The sequence below is a fragment of the Geotrypetes seraphini genome, chromosome 9 (assembly GCF_902459505.1).
Source record: "Geotrypetes seraphini chromosome 9, aGeoSer1.1, whole genome shotgun sequence".
Lineage (NCBI taxonomy): Eukaryota > Metazoa > Chordata > Amphibia > Gymnophiona > Dermophiidae > Geotrypetes > Geotrypetes seraphini.
The window spans coordinates 29,773,224-29,790,309 of record NC_047092.1 but is presented as its reverse complement, the minus strand read 5'-3'; the positions used below and the strand labels follow the sequence as shown (position 1 = coordinate 29,790,309).

The 17,086-nt window shown below is 40.2% G+C and overlaps 1 protein-coding gene across 10 annotated transcripts in view; it reads right to left on the bottom strand.

The window, feature by feature from the left end:
* Positions 1-17,086, bottom strand: part of CADPS2 (calcium dependent secretion activator 2) — a 575,994-nt gene that overhangs the window by 363,713 nt on the left and 195,195 nt on the right. For all 10 annotated transcript variants that reach the window (XM_033958190.1, XM_033958192.1, XM_033958189.1 and 7 more), the window contains 2 exons: positions 12,994-13,105; positions 5,721-5,860 (listed from right to left, as the gene is read on the bottom strand). In XM_033958190.1, coding sequence (XP_033814081.1) covers positions 5,721-5,860; positions 12,994-13,105 — 252 coding nt within the window. The remainder of the gene's footprint in view (positions 1-5,720; positions 5,861-12,993; positions 13,106-17,086) is intronic.

Below are 17,086 nucleotides of genomic sequence, written 5' to 3'. Positions count from 1 at the left end.
GGGAATTCCCAGTCTCTGGAGCCCCCTTTTATCCTATCTGAAATGGTGTTAAAAAGGTGGATGAAATGAACAACCATTATTGTTTATTTTATCAAGAGAGGGTAAAGGGGATGGGACTTGAGATATACCACCTTTTCTGTGGTTACAATCAAAGCGGTTTATATATTTTAGACAGGAACTTATTTTGTACCTGGGACAATGGAGTGTTAAGTGACTTGCCCAGAGTCACATGGAGCAGCTGAATATTGAACCTGAAAGCTCAGGGTGCTGAGTCAACAGCTCTAACCAAAGTGTGTTACAACAGGTAGAAAGCTGAGTCATGTTGTAAAGAGTTCTACTTACCCCCAATGAATCAAATGGTATAACATTCCATTTAGTTGCACATGAAGCGCATGAATGTCAATTGGCATCATTAGATGCTTTGGAGTACATGGGGCCATTTTCACTACTTTGGAGAGGGTAGATTAGTGGTCTCCAATGCGTGGCCCCTAAAGTCCTCCTTTGCAGCCCTCAAACAATGGGCTGAAATGCTCTTCAAATTCTGTAAATACATTAATTTCAATATTGTCCACTTGGTATAGTAACTACAAACAATTTCTTAAGTATGTTACTCAGGTGTCTTATTTATGGAATTTGTCACTGTTAAAAATCAAATGTAGTGATTTTTTGGTGGCTCTCAGATCTTTCTTGTATTCACACTGTGGTCCTTTACATGAAAAGGGTGGAAACTGGGGTAGATGGATAGCAGAATGTGGAAGCTCCAAGCCATTTTAAAATAGCTCCATGAAAGACAGAAGACATAAGATTTCAGAATCTATTGGTACCTTTGGAGGAAGGTCTCCAGACTTTGTTGGAGTGTGCTCCCGCAGGGTTGGTAGAAAATTATTTTGGGTGAGGTGTTGGTGGAGAGTAGTGGGTCAGGGCTGATGAAGTCAATAGATGTGTTAGCTGGTTGTGCTTTCAAAAAAAGGTATAAAAAATTATAATGCAAAAAAAAAAAAAAAAAAAGGTTAACTATCCTTCCTGAGATCTGATTATAATTTCTTGGATTAGAAATTAAAACAAATTGCATAGTATTATATAATTTGCAATAGTTTAATAATAATGAGCTTATACAACCCATTCATATTTTCTTGTGTTAACAGAAATACAGTATTTTGAGTTTTCATCATGATTAAATGCGTGTTAATGCCTTGTCATAACATGTAATATGCCAAATTAGGTATTTAATGAGCCATTAATACCAAAAGAACATGAAGGACTTCAACCACATTTCCAAAGGGAAACTCCCTAGTGAATTCCCTTTAGAAAATACACATGCAAAACGCCTCTTTTGAAATTACATAGAGAAATGCAGAAAAATGAAGGCAGATCAACACTTGGCCTATCCAGTCAGCCCATCCACACCATAAAGGACTTTTTTTATTTGCTTGTTTTTACTTCTGTTATAATCTCAACTTTTTTGTTAATGGTTGGCCATTCGGTGATCGGGGATATAGTTTCCAAGTTTATTGGTTTTTAATATCCCGACCATCAAACAATTGTCTGGCCGGTTTACAATAAAATTATAAAAAAAGCGTTAAATGTAGCAGTATGTGCAAAAAGATGTCTTAAGTTAAACATAAATGACAAAGACTTGACGAACTGGAGCGTGAGGGCAGTAAATGTGGAAGGGGAAAAAGTTACATTGTATAGATGAAAAGGAGAGAGTGGGGGGGAGGATTGAACAAAAGGGAGGGGAACATTAAGATAATGGAAGTTTGCTGGCCGAAGGAAGGGAGAGAAGATGCTTTTAGGTTTGATTAAAAGCATCTCGAAATAAGAAAGTCTTTAGATTGATCTTGAATTTGACTAGTTGTTGTTCGTCGCGGAGGTGTTGTGGAAGTGAGTTCCATAAGGTAGGGGCTGTTATAGCGAAGTTTGTTTTGCGAGTATAATAAAAATCTTTAAGAGATGGAATATAGAGAAGTTTTTGGTCAGATGATCTTAATGTACGAGTGGAACTTTGAGGAATAAGAAGTTTATCGAGGAATGTAGGTTGATGTAAGAGTTTGATTTTGAAAGTGAGTAGAATAATTTTGTAAGTGATACGATAAGAAATTGGAAGCCAGTGGGCTTCCTTTAAGAGAGGAGTGACATGATCGTATTTGGTTTTTTTGTAGATAAGTTTTATTGCGGTATTTTGTATCAGTTGAAGGCGTCGTAATTCTTTTTGCGGAAGGCCATTGAGGAGCGAGTTGCAGTAGTCTAAGTGAGAAATTACTAAAGAGTGGGTTAATATAGTAATAGAATCAGTATTTAGAATGGATATTAATGATCTGATGATGCGAAGTTTATAGAAGCAGACCTTTATATAGTGAGTTATAACATCTACCATCCCTTCCTCTCCCCTAGAGATCCTATGTACTTGTTCCCAACTTTCTTGGATTCAGATACATCATCTCCACCACCTCCACAGAGAGGTTGCTCCACAAATTTACGTACCACCCTTTTGTGAAGTATTTACTCCGGTTACTCCTGTTTAGCCTTCATCCTTATGCCCCCTCATTCCAGAGCTTCCTTTCAATTGAGAGAGACTTGGCTCCTGTGAATTTATGCCTTGGAGGTACTGTATTTAAACATCTCATAATAACATAGTAAATGACATCAGATAAAGATCTGAATGGTCCATCCAGTCTGCTCATTAGTTGTTCTCATTAGAAATACATGATTAAGTCATCTTCCTTGATATTTCTGGGCCATAGACTAAAGTTCACCTGGTAACGTCCTAGGTTCCAACTGCTGAAGTTGCCATGTAAGCTCACTCCAGCCTATCCAACCACCCCATTGTTTGCATGATATCTACTGTAAAATCTGGCCAGTTAATGTCCTCATGTTCCAAGTTAGTAGAGTTTTCCCACTGATGCCCTCCCCAGCCTGTCCTACACTGAATCACCATATAAGGAACACAAACTGTACGGCCTTAGTTCTTTAATTTATATCATTTGTTTATTTTAATTAGAGATCCTTTGTATGTGTCTTTAGAATATACATGCTCAGGAGGAGAATTTGGATAAAGGGCAGGTGAGACGCCTTTCCTGGTAACCTCATAATCAGATGAGTTTTAAAACTACCTATAATGAATACACATGGGATAAATTTGAATGTTTATTTTTATATTTCTTCATTTATAGCCCACCATTATCCAAGGCAGGTAACAAAACAACATATACAATTAAAAATATAACTAATAAACAAACAGAAGGGCATCAAGAAAAAGTGTCAGAGAGACACAAACAAATCATGGCAGGTCAAATTCTGGCTTAAATAAATGACATCTTAGCACTAATATAAAACTGGAAACCCAATACAGTATATTCAAATTCCTGGAAGCCTGACAGGCTTTGGGGGTCCACAGATCACATTTGAGAAGCCAGCATCATTAAGATGATACCAAATTATAATGGATGGAACCACACATGCAGGAATGAAAAAACATTAACTGCAAGCAACCACACTGTCAAATAGGTACAGACCACACCTCCTAATTATGGTGCAAAGCAAAACAAACATCTGTTAAACAATTTTCAAAATACTCTCTTTAAACAAACTGTTAGCTATAATGGAATTTCTTTCACCCACTACCAGGCTGAGTGAACTGTAGGAGTTTTTTTTAATTTTCTTCAGATATTAAAACAAATGTGAAGAAACCCATTAAACATTGTCCCAATATATTTTTTTAAATTATGTATTTACAACTTATATCCCACACTACCTCCAGTTCTAGGCAGTAAGCAAATGATAACGTCAAGCAAACATTTCAAGATCATATTTAAAATCGATATCACTCTTCTTAGACATCTAGGTGATTGGTTCGACTCTATGGAGATTCATACTCCCTTTGCTATAGAATGTATTTGGTGCACCACTCTTCATCCTCTATGTACTCCATGCTCGACCGGGAGCTCTACCACTACATATTAATTCTTCTGTCTTGTTCCAGGCAGCCTGGAGTTTATGGAAAGCCTTGGCTCGTTGGGGTCGTTTTAGTGCTCATTGTACTTGCTATTTGCCATTGAAAGGGAATGGGGATTCCTTGCAATGGGATGGGGAGTTCTACTTACTGCAGATGGGGGTCTTTGGGATTGGTTCAGCTCAGGCATTTTCTTACATCTAAGGGTCGGCTGATACCTTTGACTTCCCTGGAAGGTCTTGGGGGGAGGGGAGGAAATGGAGAAAGCTTTTTGCTTATGGGCAATTAAGTCATTATGTAAAGTTATTGACTGCTGCTTCCTTATCAATGGATGTAGCTCAACGTTTGGATGATCTTTTTGCTCCTGATACTGAGAAATTCCTGTCTATTGCGTATTTTCACCTGAGGTTGGTGCAATGTCTTCCAGCTAAATCGATTGCATCCATTTTAGCTCGATGGGGCAAAGATTTGGCTAAGGATATTTGAGAGGAACACTTCTTTCAAGTCTTGCAGTTTATTCCCTCCTGGGTTGGTTCTGTGGGAGTGCCAATATTGTGTCTTATGTTGTGCTTATGTTTCCCAACATGGTCTCTTTTTGATGGGAGGTATTTCCTCGGATCTTTGTCATCGGTGTCATCAAGCCTCAAATACTTTCATACATTCTTTTTGGACCTGTCCCCAGCTTGTTCAACATTGGCGGGCTCTTTTTCGGTATCTTGCAGATATCCTCCAGCAACCACTTCAGCTACATCCCTTAGGTCTTTTTCTGGGGCAGGTTTCTCTGTCCAGGGTAAGGGTCCTCATCGATGGGTTCTCAAATCTTGTATTGTAGGGAAAGTGCATCTTACAACATTGGACACAGGAGACATTCTCCTTCCTTCTGGCATTGGTGCAATCGTCTTCATGAGTTATTGTTATGGGAATTCTGGGATCTTCATTTGACTTTTAGGAAATCAAAACTTTTTTATTCTGTATGGGGCCCCTATATACAAATTGCTGCCTCATAGTGTGCGCAGCTCTCTCCTCAATAGCTTGGGGGATGCGGCTGTTCCTCCTATTGGGGGATTTGATATAGTGGTTCTGACTGGTGCACGCACACACACTTTCATGCTTCTCTCTTTCTTTTTTACTGCATGACTGGGGGAAGGTGGGTTTGGGTAGGTGGGCGAGGGTTTGGGAGGGCTGGGAATTAATGGTTTAATAAGGGGTTTCACTGGGGTTCATAATAATCCAGAGTCCTGGTGTGTTATAATGTTCCTTTGGGTTATTCCTCTGTTGGGCTTATCAAAGAGTTATTTATTCTTTTTGTATAGTCATGGCCTAATCTCTTTATTGTTCACATTTCTTGAGGTTGTGGGGGGGGATAGGAATGTTGTTATATTATGTACTTTTCACTATTGTGTTTTCATTCTTGCAGTGTCAATATTTCTGTATTATTCTGTCTTCTGATGTTACAATTTAAAATTGATGCAGGACTTTAGATGTTCTTTGTATTAGCTATATTCCCAAATTTGCCATTGGTGATTATATTTGTTTTTTGCATCAATAAAAATTGTTTGATCATAAAATCGATTTTACTTTAACGGCCTGATTTTTAGTAAGCTTTATTTTCCTATACACACAGCTATTTTGAAATGAACAGGAGCAAAAAGTTATTCATCTTTTTCTTGCCTCGGACTTTATAAATTTTCAAATTCAATGTGCAGAGCAAAGTACAAAGCAAACAATTAGACAAACCTTATGGACAGAATATAAACATCAAACTTACCCACTGTGTTTCATGTGTGGTGGCTTATCCATTCTCACTGCCAACCTGATTTTCAAATCAGAATCTTGGCTGTTTTTAGGGACTACCATTTTATGCAACTCAGGTGACTTTGAACTATTGGATGTTGGGGTTAATATTACCTGTAAATGACAAAGACGAGATATTTTATTTCTCACAAAACCAAGAACCTTCTACCTGCTAACAATGGCTAATGGCTTTACTTTCTTCTCCAGTTGAAAAATAAACCATCAAAGTCAAAGACAATGTTAATAGACCCCTTGATTGCGTCTTGTCATTGCAGATGTACTTTTAATGTAGACTCATTTATTTTCTGACAAATGAGTATTTTCATATTATTGGTTAACAAGTTTCCCTTATGTGTCATTTCAAACAGGATTAATGGTTCAACAAGAACAAGTAGGAGAGACAGCTAAGAAATAATAGTTTAACATATTAAGCCATCAGCTAGAACCCTACAACACTCAAAATTCTGCAGGCACAATGCCTACTGGAAACAAGATGCAACCATCTTATTATGAACAGAATACTCTCACAATGAACATATATTTTGTAACTCATTTACCAATACTAAATACAGATACTAAGCAGCAACACATTTGAATCTCTCTGTATAGTAGGAAGCCCAATTAAAGCAAAAAATAAAAAAGTTTAAGGAAGCATAAGTATGTCAGCATCATGAAAAAAAAAAAAAAAAAAAAAAAAAAAAAAATTAAATATATATATATATATATATATATATATATATATATATATATATACATATATATATATAGAGAGAGAGAGAGAGAGAGAGAGAGAGAGAGAGAGAGAGAGAGAGAGAGAGAGAGAGAGAGAGAGAGAGAGAGAGAGAGAGAGAGAGAGAGAGATTATTTTGAGCCCATTTTATAAAGACATAGTTAGCTATGTGACTTTATAAAATATTGTTTGTTGTGGTTTTTTGTTTAAATCTTTATTAATTTTCAAATATTAACTGTGCATTGCAAAAATTTTAAACATAAACAAATCAGGAAAAGCACTTTAAATATACAAACATTCTGAAATCAATCATTTTCTCCCCCCTTCCTCCCATCCATAAAAGTATAACCACATATAGAATTTCAATAAACTAAATACAAGAAATAATAATGCCTTCCCACCATCTGGATGTGTAAGGAATTAACTAAAAAGAAAAGGTACATGACAACTAATGTGATTCAACAAATGATGTCAACAAGCTCCACACCCTTCTAAATGCATTACTATATCCCCAAAATTCAGCATTCATTCTTTCATATTTGTAACTGCAACATAAGTTTGCCCACCAAAAAATATAATTAAGTTTATGATAACTCTTCCAATTGCGTGTAATCATCTGCATTGCTATTCCTGTCATTATTAAGAAAAGATATTGTTTATTGAAAACATTGACCCAATCAAACTCAAAGAAATATACTTTATCTGCACACTGAATACCTTCAATAAACATTCATCATGAAGATGGCAACAGTTTGTATTTTCAGTGTTTAAATATCCAAACAGCTGATTCCACATGACCAACCAATCAGCTGAACAATATAGTTGGAAGCTATGAAAATTTAAATAATTTGGAAAAAAAAAGGTAAATTTACACAGCATAATCTATAAGGATTGACGAAGAGGTTGGCTAAGTGATTCCTCCTGGTTATGGAGTATTTACCTGAGGTTAGCTGCTGAAGTCATTGGCCTATAATGAAATGGCCACACAGCCAGCCATGTCCAGGAGTAGCCTCATGGTTTAAAGTAGCCTGTTGAAGCCATAGAAACATAGAAAGATGACGGCAGAAAAGGGCTATAGCCCATCAAGTCTGCCCACTCTATTGACCCACCCCTTTAAGTCTACTGACCCCCTTAAGTATACTGCCACTCTACTGACCCGCTCTTTCAAGTCTATACCCTTGTGACCCTATTCCTTGACTTGACCCTCGTAGGGATCCCACATAGGTATCCCATTTATTCTTAAAGTCTGGGATGCTGCTGACCTCGATCACCTGCACTGGAAGCTTGTTCCAATGATCAATCACTCTTTCCGTGAAGAAGTACTTCCTGGCGTCTCCACAAAATTTCCCTCCCCTGAGTTTGAGCGGATGCCCTCTTGTGGCTGAGGGTCCTTGTGGCCAGCGTAGAGATCCAGAGGTGGCTGGTTCAAGTCCCACTGCAACCTTTTGCAATATTTTTCTTTTAATTTGTGAGCATTCCAGGGATAGAAAAAATACCTACTGTGACTTTCTTCATCTCCATTCAGTGGATAACTGTTCAATCAGAGCACCTTTCTGTAACCTGGCATGACATGTACCAGGTCTAAAAATGGACATTCATCTTTTTAGACTTGGATGCCCATATTTTGAACCCTCCCTAGCCCCACCGAGCACATACTCATACCACTCTCCATTGCCGCAGGAACGTAATGCAGTGTTAGACATCCATATCTAGCCTTTGCAATCTGAACGTCCATGTGATATGGATGCCTAAATGCCATTTTTTCGGATGTCTAAAACAAAAATAGAACTTCTAAAATAAAATAAGCATATAAAGTAAGGGATGTTCGGGGCATTTTTCTAGATTCTTTAAGTCAAGCATAACTAGTACGATGATATACACCATCAGAAAGCCATGGAGGTGCCATGCTCAAGTTTCAATCAAGGAATGACAGGATACCCTTCACTGCATGCAGGTATGCAACTATAGCATCTAGTACGATATCCATACCTGTTGCTTTGTTGCTCATTCAGTGCTACAGGAAGGGGGGTGCATCAGATAATGCATGAATTTGGTTTTAACAATGACGACTTGCCCTGAGTCAGCCTTGCTAATCAGGATCCAGTGGCAGCACAAATCTGCAATGTCAACATGTAAGAGTGTTTTGGGGCCTTTTTATGGCAGAAGATACGTCTGAAAAATTAGTATAACACGCAAGACCTCTACATACTAACTGCGGTATAGTACTGGCAGGAGGAATCAAATCAGATCTCGAGGTAGAGACTGAAGAGAACTTGTATAGATCTGCTTTTTATGCTCAGCTTTCATATTAGATGTGGAGTGGAACTATAACCATTTATCCGCCCCCCCCTCAAAAAAAACCCCCAAAACCAAAAACCACTTTCTCCGTGCTATTTGGCAAAGTTAATAAGTTATAACAATCTTTCTGGAACTTTCATATCTGAAGGCTTTGATGGCTTTGATAGATAAGAATGTAGACCATCAGGGCCTCCATGATGGACAAGAAATCCATTTTCTCTATTCACTTATAAAATTGATAGCTTGCTTCAGGGAAGTGAAATCTTTATCTCAATAGGAAACCTGCAACATAGGATGCCTTTTGCAGCTGGGCTGAGAAGGGCAATGAGCTGAGTTACATAGGATGGTAGGTGTGCTGAACACAGAAGGGGGCAATTTTTTAACAGAGAGATTAGATTTAGGTGCATAAAGGGCATGCATGTATTGCCTACATTCCTTTATAAAATACTAGCATAGCTGGATATTTGTATGCCTAACACTTAATACCTAAGTGTGGTGGCAGCAACTCACTCAACTTACAGTATTTGTAGGTTACATGCATAAATAGGAGCCCATGCCCACGCTCAATACCTTGCAAATAGCACTTAGGCAGCATGTTTGCTTTTGCATGTACAGGTGCACACTTACAGAATTATAGAAACATGATGGCAGATAAAGGCCACATGGCCCATCCAATCTGCCCATCCGCAGTAACCATTTATGAGCATAAATGGAGTGGAGGTGTTTCCTAGGGGTTAGAACTGCTATCTCGGCACTCTGAGGTTGTGAGTTCAATCCCAGCCTGCTCCTTGTGACTCTGGGCCAGTCACTCGATCCCTCCATTGCCCCAGGTATCACAGTTAGATTCTGAGCCTGCTGGGGACAGATAGGTTAAAGCCATAGCCTCAGCAACCTGAGGTTGTGGGTTCAAACCCACACTGCTCCTTGTGACCCTCATAGCCTCAGCAACCTGAGGTTGTGGGTTCAAACCCACACTGCTCCTTGTGACCCTCATGGCTTCAGCAACCTGAGGTTGTGGGTTCAAACCCACACTGCTCCTTGTGACCCTCATAGCCTCAGCAACCTGAGGTTGTGGGTTCAAACCCACTCTACTCCTTGTGACCCTCATAACCTCAGCAACCTGAGGTTGTGGGTTCAAACCCACTCTACTCCTTGTGACCTTCATAGCCTCAGAAACCTGAGGTTGTGGGTTCAAACCCACACTGCTCCTTGTGACCCTCATAGCCTCAGCAACCTGAGGTTATGGGTTCAAATCCACACTGCTCCTTGTGACCCTGGGCAAGTCATTTAATCCCCCCCCCATTGCCCCAGGTATAGTAGATAGATTGTGAGTCCACCAGGACAGACAGGGAAAATGATTGAGTACCTGAACAAATTAATGTAAACCATTCTGAGCTCCCCTAGGAGAATGGTATAGAAAAAAAATTGAATAAATATATTGTAAATCGCTTTGGGTGAATCTCATCATGAAAAAAGCAGCTAATAAGTCCCAATAAATAAAAAAAAATTAACATTTATGTGCACACATAAATACTAGCACCTAGTTCATAGCCCTGCCAAATAGATGATATACTAACAAGAAGAATAATTGAGACCTGAAGCTCTCGGAAATCTGCAAACAGCTAATGCTATATTTCAGAGATTGGAACTACTACTATTAATTATTTCTATATCGCTACCAGACATACACAGCACTGTATGGAGTCACAAAGAAAGCAGTCCCTGCTCGAAAGAGCTTACAATCTAAACAGATAAACAGGATGTCATGGATACAATTAAGGGGAATGGTTGAGTAGTGGGGGAGTAGGGTTATGGACTGAAGGCTATATAAAAAAGATGGAGGAAGGGGCTTGGTGAACAAACTCAGTTAATTTATTCCAGGCTTAAGGGCAACGATGGAGTTTTACTGCTGTTTTTTCCCCTGAGGAGACTATTAGCGAAATGGGGTACTCCTGTTGGGATTTCATATCAGCAGGCGCAGTTAAGAAATATAAAAGATCATTTTTTCTGTAATGTTGATTGCTGTGCCTGGACCGGATATTCTATGGAGCAGTGCCTCTCCAATCTGACTTTTTGTGTTTAACTAATGTTTGGGGAGAGATCAATTGATCAACTGTTTTTGTGGAAAAAGATGGAGGTTTTTTTTTCTTAGACCTATAATCGTTATGGGTCCACTGTATTTGCATTGACAAGTTTCTTGTTAGCTATAACAGTGGTTTCCTAGTCATTCATGGCTTTAACTGAGGTATTTCTTCTCCATCTGTTTCTAGTTCTGTTGAATTTTGGTTGCTTTTCCTCTCCTGGCATTAGAAGAGAGTAGCTTTGTCTATAATAAAATTTCCCATTCATGACAGCTAAACAGGTCTAGCTGTTTATTGTTTAGGGATTGTATAAGGGTAATTCCTGCATGAAGAACATCTATTGCTAACAATTATTGCAAACAAAACCTAACAGGCTCCATAGATAGCATCCACTTATGGAACGGAATTAAACCCTCTATGGCTATATTGACCAAGTAGGTCATTAAGACCAGAATACTGTATGTTGTTAGATATATGAAAAAGAGAAAAAGTAAAGTACATTAGAACTAAAAAAAATCCCAATCTTATGGAATGAGATATCGGGAGTAATCAGATTCTGTAAAAATATTACAATTTAGGAAATTACTTAAAACACATTTCTTTGTTAAAGCTTTTGGTTGAGGTTAAAAAAAACAAAAACTTCACGATAGTCAAGTGATGGTGAAGTAAGACCTTGGAGAAGAGACTAAGATCAAATTGGATAGAATCTAAACTATTCTAATCTAATATAGTCTTCAATTTATATACCGGGTCATCTCCCAATGGAGCTCAACTCGGTTCACATGTAATTAAGACTAGAGTACATAAAAAAGAGAACATAGAGGAAAAAAGTTGGATTATCGTCAGTTCTTTGATACTATAGTTTAGCCATTTAAGTTTTGTGTAAACAGCAGAGTTTTCAGGGCTTTACAAAATTGTTGTAGCTGGCCTCTTAGTCTTTTTTTTTTTTTTAATTCTTTATTGATTTTTAATCAAAAACAGTGTCATACAAATGACAGAACAGTATGTATTACATACATTACACTAAAATCCTTACAGGTAACATAAATATCATTCAATAATTTCAGTTTTTTACATATAATAATAGCAGAATATATCCTAATATCTAATACAAATGAAGAATAAAGTTACCCAAATGTCGCTATCAATATTTACTCCCCACCCCCCTGGATGTGTAAAATAAATGAACCAAAGAAAAGATATAATAAATATATATTATTATATTTTTACAAATTTAGTCAATGGGCTCCAAACTTTAATAAAAACTTCACTAAAACCCTTACACTTTGCAGTAATTCGTTCTAATGGAGTCAGGAAGTCCATTCCACATCTCTACCAGCTTGAAGGCAAAGGATTGACTAAGCTTTCCTATAGATTTAATACCCTTAAAAGAAGGGAAAGATAGTTTATATCTCTGTGTATTCCTCAAATGGCAAAATCTGAAGGGGTTCCAATATAAGGGAACTAAAGGATCAAATATTCCATAGAGAAGCTTAAAGATAATACATGCACATTTAAATTGAATCCTGAAGCGGACTGGAAGCCAGTGAAGCTTTCTCAACAAAGGAGAAACATGATCGTACTTTCGCTTCCCGAATATAAGCTTAGCTGCGTATTTTTTTTAAATTGATTTTGCTTATTCTGATTGCTGTGTTTTGTTTTATTATCATGTATGTTTTATTGTGAACCGCTTAGGCTTTTAAGCCGATTATATTTTAAATAAAAAAATCCGAGATGAAGATACAAATTTGGACTGCTGTCAGGGTTCTTGGAGCTGAGCTGCATCATTGGAAGGGGATGATGACTACCATCTGGAGCGTACCTCCACTGCTAGCCTGAAGATGGCAGCACGGTGAAGTGCCACCTACTCTCTCTACCTTCTCCTGCCCTGTCCCAGGCCACGGTAGAAACCTCAACCGCGGCTTAGTAAAAGAGGGCTTAAATTGTAAACCACTTTTATTATACACCCATAAAGAGAGCATATCAAGATTAATAAACCATAAACCATATGTTGTTATTTACACAAGCAAGTCACAAACAGGGTTTCTAAAATAAGAGTCGTAACCATGACTGTATTTCTGACTCTTACATTCAGAGTACACTGCACTCGCAGGCTGCAATTTGATCATAATACTTACTCTTCCTAGCTCTTTATCTTCAAGCGCTAGTACACCAGTGCTCTCTGTAAACAGTTTAACTTTGACAATAGGACGAGGATGTGTGGTAGTGAAATCTCCTTGGGTGCCCCATCTGCAATAGATAAGACATCAAAGATGTTTAAAAAAAAAACAAAAAACGAAAAACAAGGATACAGCTTGATTAAAAAATTGGGCCCAGATGCCATAAATAGCACCAGAGGTTAGACACCTAGGGCTAAATTCACTAAGCAAATCGATCGTGCACCGATAGGTTTGCGACCCCAACCCGATTCACTAACCTCGTGGCCGATCCGATTCCGAACCGCACATGAGGATAAGCAGCATGCAAAGCAGGAAGGACGCGATTCACTAAACTTTTTCAGCCACACCGACTGGGCTGGCCAATCCAAAAAGAAGCAACTGGTGGGGACCGGTCGCTCACGACCTTTCCTGCTCTCTGCTGACTTCTCCTGCCTTTCAGCCCCGACGTCTCCTGCCTTGCCACCCCGACTTCTCCTCTCGCCGCCCTGCTCTCTGCCCCAAATCTCCACCCTACTCTGGTCCTGCAGCCCTGAAATCCAAACTCCCCCCGCTCTCTGCCACCTAGATTGATCTCTGCCGCCCCGACTCTCCTGCTCTCTGCCGCCTTCTCTGCAGGGCGAGCCCGCGGGTTAATGCGGGGCTGCACTACGGCGTGTTCCAGGGAAGGCGGCAGAGAACAGGAGAGTCGGGGCGGCACAGACTTCCATTTCAAAATCCTCCCTGCTCTGCTCGCGGGCACCCCCACCCCATCGCACGCTCAGGCAGCTCTGGTAAGCATGCGCAGACCATCTACAGGCAAAGTAGATGGTCTGCGTATGCGTGGGGATTGTTACCTAGCGAACTGTGTCGTCGGATGGGGGCGTGCCCCTTCCCTTCTGAGTACTTCTTTAATGTTCCCGATATCACTTCCTAGGCTTGGGTACAGGAAGATCCGACGCTGGTGGGAGCAGCAGGTTAGGGTTGCTGCTCATGCCGCAAACGTTAAAGAAGTACAAGGGAAGAGAGCAGAGAGGCGGCTGGGTTTAAGGTTTTCTGGTATGAAAATCTATTTACATAAATGATACATACTTAGGGCTCCTTTTACTAAGGTGCGCTAGCGTTTTTAGCGCACGCAGGAAATTACTGCGCGCTACGCTTCTAAAACTAACACCAGCTCAATGCTGGCGTTAAGGTCTAGCACATGCGGCAATGTAGCACGCGCTATCCCGCGCGTTAAAGCCCCAGCGCACTATAGTAAAAGGAGTCCTTTGTGTCAAGGTCTTAATCGCAGCAACACGATCATGGATCTCTGTTTTTCAGCGCACAGTCGTTGCCCCAGGAAAATATACAATTCTCATTAATTAATTTGCATCAAGAGCAACACAGAAGTAAATCCAATATCAGCCACTTAAAATCCATACATTTTATAGCCAAAGGGAAATCTGTCTATGCATCATGTGAAGCAAATTATATCATCTAATATCAAATCCTTCCCACCAAACTAGCTGCATACTCGCATTTCTATGTCTGTCTCTATTTAAAAAATTTTTTTAAAACATATGAATGTCCGCAACTGGCTACCCACCACAAAAATAAAAGCATTTTCAACCCTCTGTTTAATTTTAAAACCTTCCCACATGACGGAGACAAACATCACCATCCTATGAAGTTTTCCTTCATGGTACAATGATGTCTTTTCTGATAAGGTGTATGGGGGGGGGGAGTGTAGTTCAGTGGTTAAAGCTACAGCCTCAGCACCCTGAAGTTGTGTGTTCAAATCCATGCTGCTTCTTGTGACCCTGGACAAGACATTTAATCCCCCCCACCCCACTGCCCCAGATAACATTACCGGGACAGACAGGGAAAAATGCTTGAGTACCTTAATAAATCCATGTAAACTATTCTGAGCTCCCTTGGGAGAATAGTCTAGAAAACTGAATGAATCTAATATAATAAAATGGTAAGCCGCGCATGCACACTTCCTAAGTGTGTGCCGGTTTTCCGTGAGCTGTAGCGACACATAGGAAGTGCGCATGCGCGGCTTACGATTCTTTGAAAGACGCGGCGGTGGCTGCTCTCACGATCCCCGCCTGCGTCGGACTTCCGACGCAGGTGGGGATCATGAGAGGAGCCACCGCCACGTCTTTCAACTAAAAAAAAACAAAAAACAAGGCGGATGTCGGCCCGATGGCTGGAGTTCACCGCTGAGTCTGGTGAGGAGTGCTTCCCTCAACAGGAACCGTTGGGTCTAATTAAAATACTATCGGCAGGTCGGGAGGGGGCGGAGCAGGCTCGCACGCCTGGCGGGGACCGGAGAGGAACTAGACTCCCTGCAGGAGCCAGCCTGATGGCTGGAGATCACCGGACTGGACAGGGGGAGCAGGTAAGGGGGTGCTGCAGTACAGGAGGAGCAGGGAAGAGGTGATTCTGGACAGGGGGGGAGGTAACAGGAAGGGAGGCCTACTGCTGGATAGGGGAAGCAGGGAAGAGGTGCTGCTAGACGGGGGGGGGGGGGGGGGGGGTGGGGGGGGGAGGTAAAAGGAAGGGAGAAGGGCTCCTGCAAAGGAGAAGAGCTACTGCTGGATATGGGGAGCTGGAAATGGGGTGATGCCGAACAGGGGGAGATAAAAGGAGAAGGGCTACTGCTATATAGGGGGAGCAGGGAATGGGTGGAGGTGCTGCTGGACAGGGAGGAGGTAAAAGTAAGGGAGAAGGGCTGCTAGCACCCGTTAATGTAACGGGCTAAACAACTAGTACATAAATAATTAGGTAATGGAAAGCACCATTTTCAGATACAGGATGGGCTTAAAGGAGAGGAACACAAAGGGGGAATTTTTAAGAAATAGTGAAGAAATTTAGGTGCCAGGATGATGCATGCTGAGTACCAATTCTATAACAGGAGTGCTGTACAGAACTAGTACTGTATTTGCCGGCATATAGGACACACTTTTTTCCCCTCAAAATACACTTAAAATATGGGGTGCGTCTTATGTGCCAGTAATTGAAATTATGAGTTGAAATTTTGCTCAGTTTAAAAATTCTGGTTTATATTAATATACCAATCAAAAATAGTAGCAAGTGACTTACACATATGAAATTCATTCTTTTCATGGCAAAGTAGTTGTCATAAAAAGGGGGTGATATGCTACAGAAGGGAAGAAGTTGCATCAATGTTTGATTCGTTCATTGCAGTCTGTATATACCTTATCCACCACGGACCCCTGAGGAAGGTGTTGTCCAAAACACAGACCATGTTGGGTCCCCTGGTTGGTAATAAGGTGGTATATTCACCATACTGCATTAATATTGTAATAAACAGCGCCTGCATCTTGCACATGGTCTGCAGTTTTTGTGTTGGTTTTTGCTTGCTGTTTGTTTACTGCAGATTCTGTTGGATATTTTTTTTTTTTGTGTGCGTCATAATATGTCTTCCCAGAGCTCAGCAGATATATTAAGAAATGGTGTTTCAATTAGTAAAACCACAGGCCTTATGAAGCCTTTACACAAATTAGAAATTTCTTACACCTTAAAATATTATTGCACCGAGCACTGATTATGCGCTTACGGTTACCAGGTGCTTTTAAACTTTATTCACTGCAAGTGCCAAGACTTTTTTCAGCAACACGTTAAAAGCACGCAGGACGCTGGTGCGCCAACAACCGCGTGCAGACACCTGCACGCAGGACAAATGCATGCCTCCGGTTCCACCGCTTTTACGCCTGAGGGGGAATGTGGGAAGGAACCTCCCCACTACACTTATAACTTATGCATGAGATCTATGTGCATGCACTGCTTTCAATACATATTCATTGGGGGAAATCCTGAAAACCCGACTGTATTGCGGCCCTCAAGGAGGGACTTTGAGATCCCCGGTCTAATTCTAGTCATTAGAGATTGTTGCAATTTCTTCTTTATCAAGGCATCTTAGAGATAGAAAAACAACTGCGATGAATCAAAGAAAACATATTTGAAGGATTTATATCTAATTATGCACTTGCATGGATATCTGAGGAAAAATACTCCTCCAATTGAGGTTACTGCAGGTCTCATTAACAAAAATTGGCACCTTCTT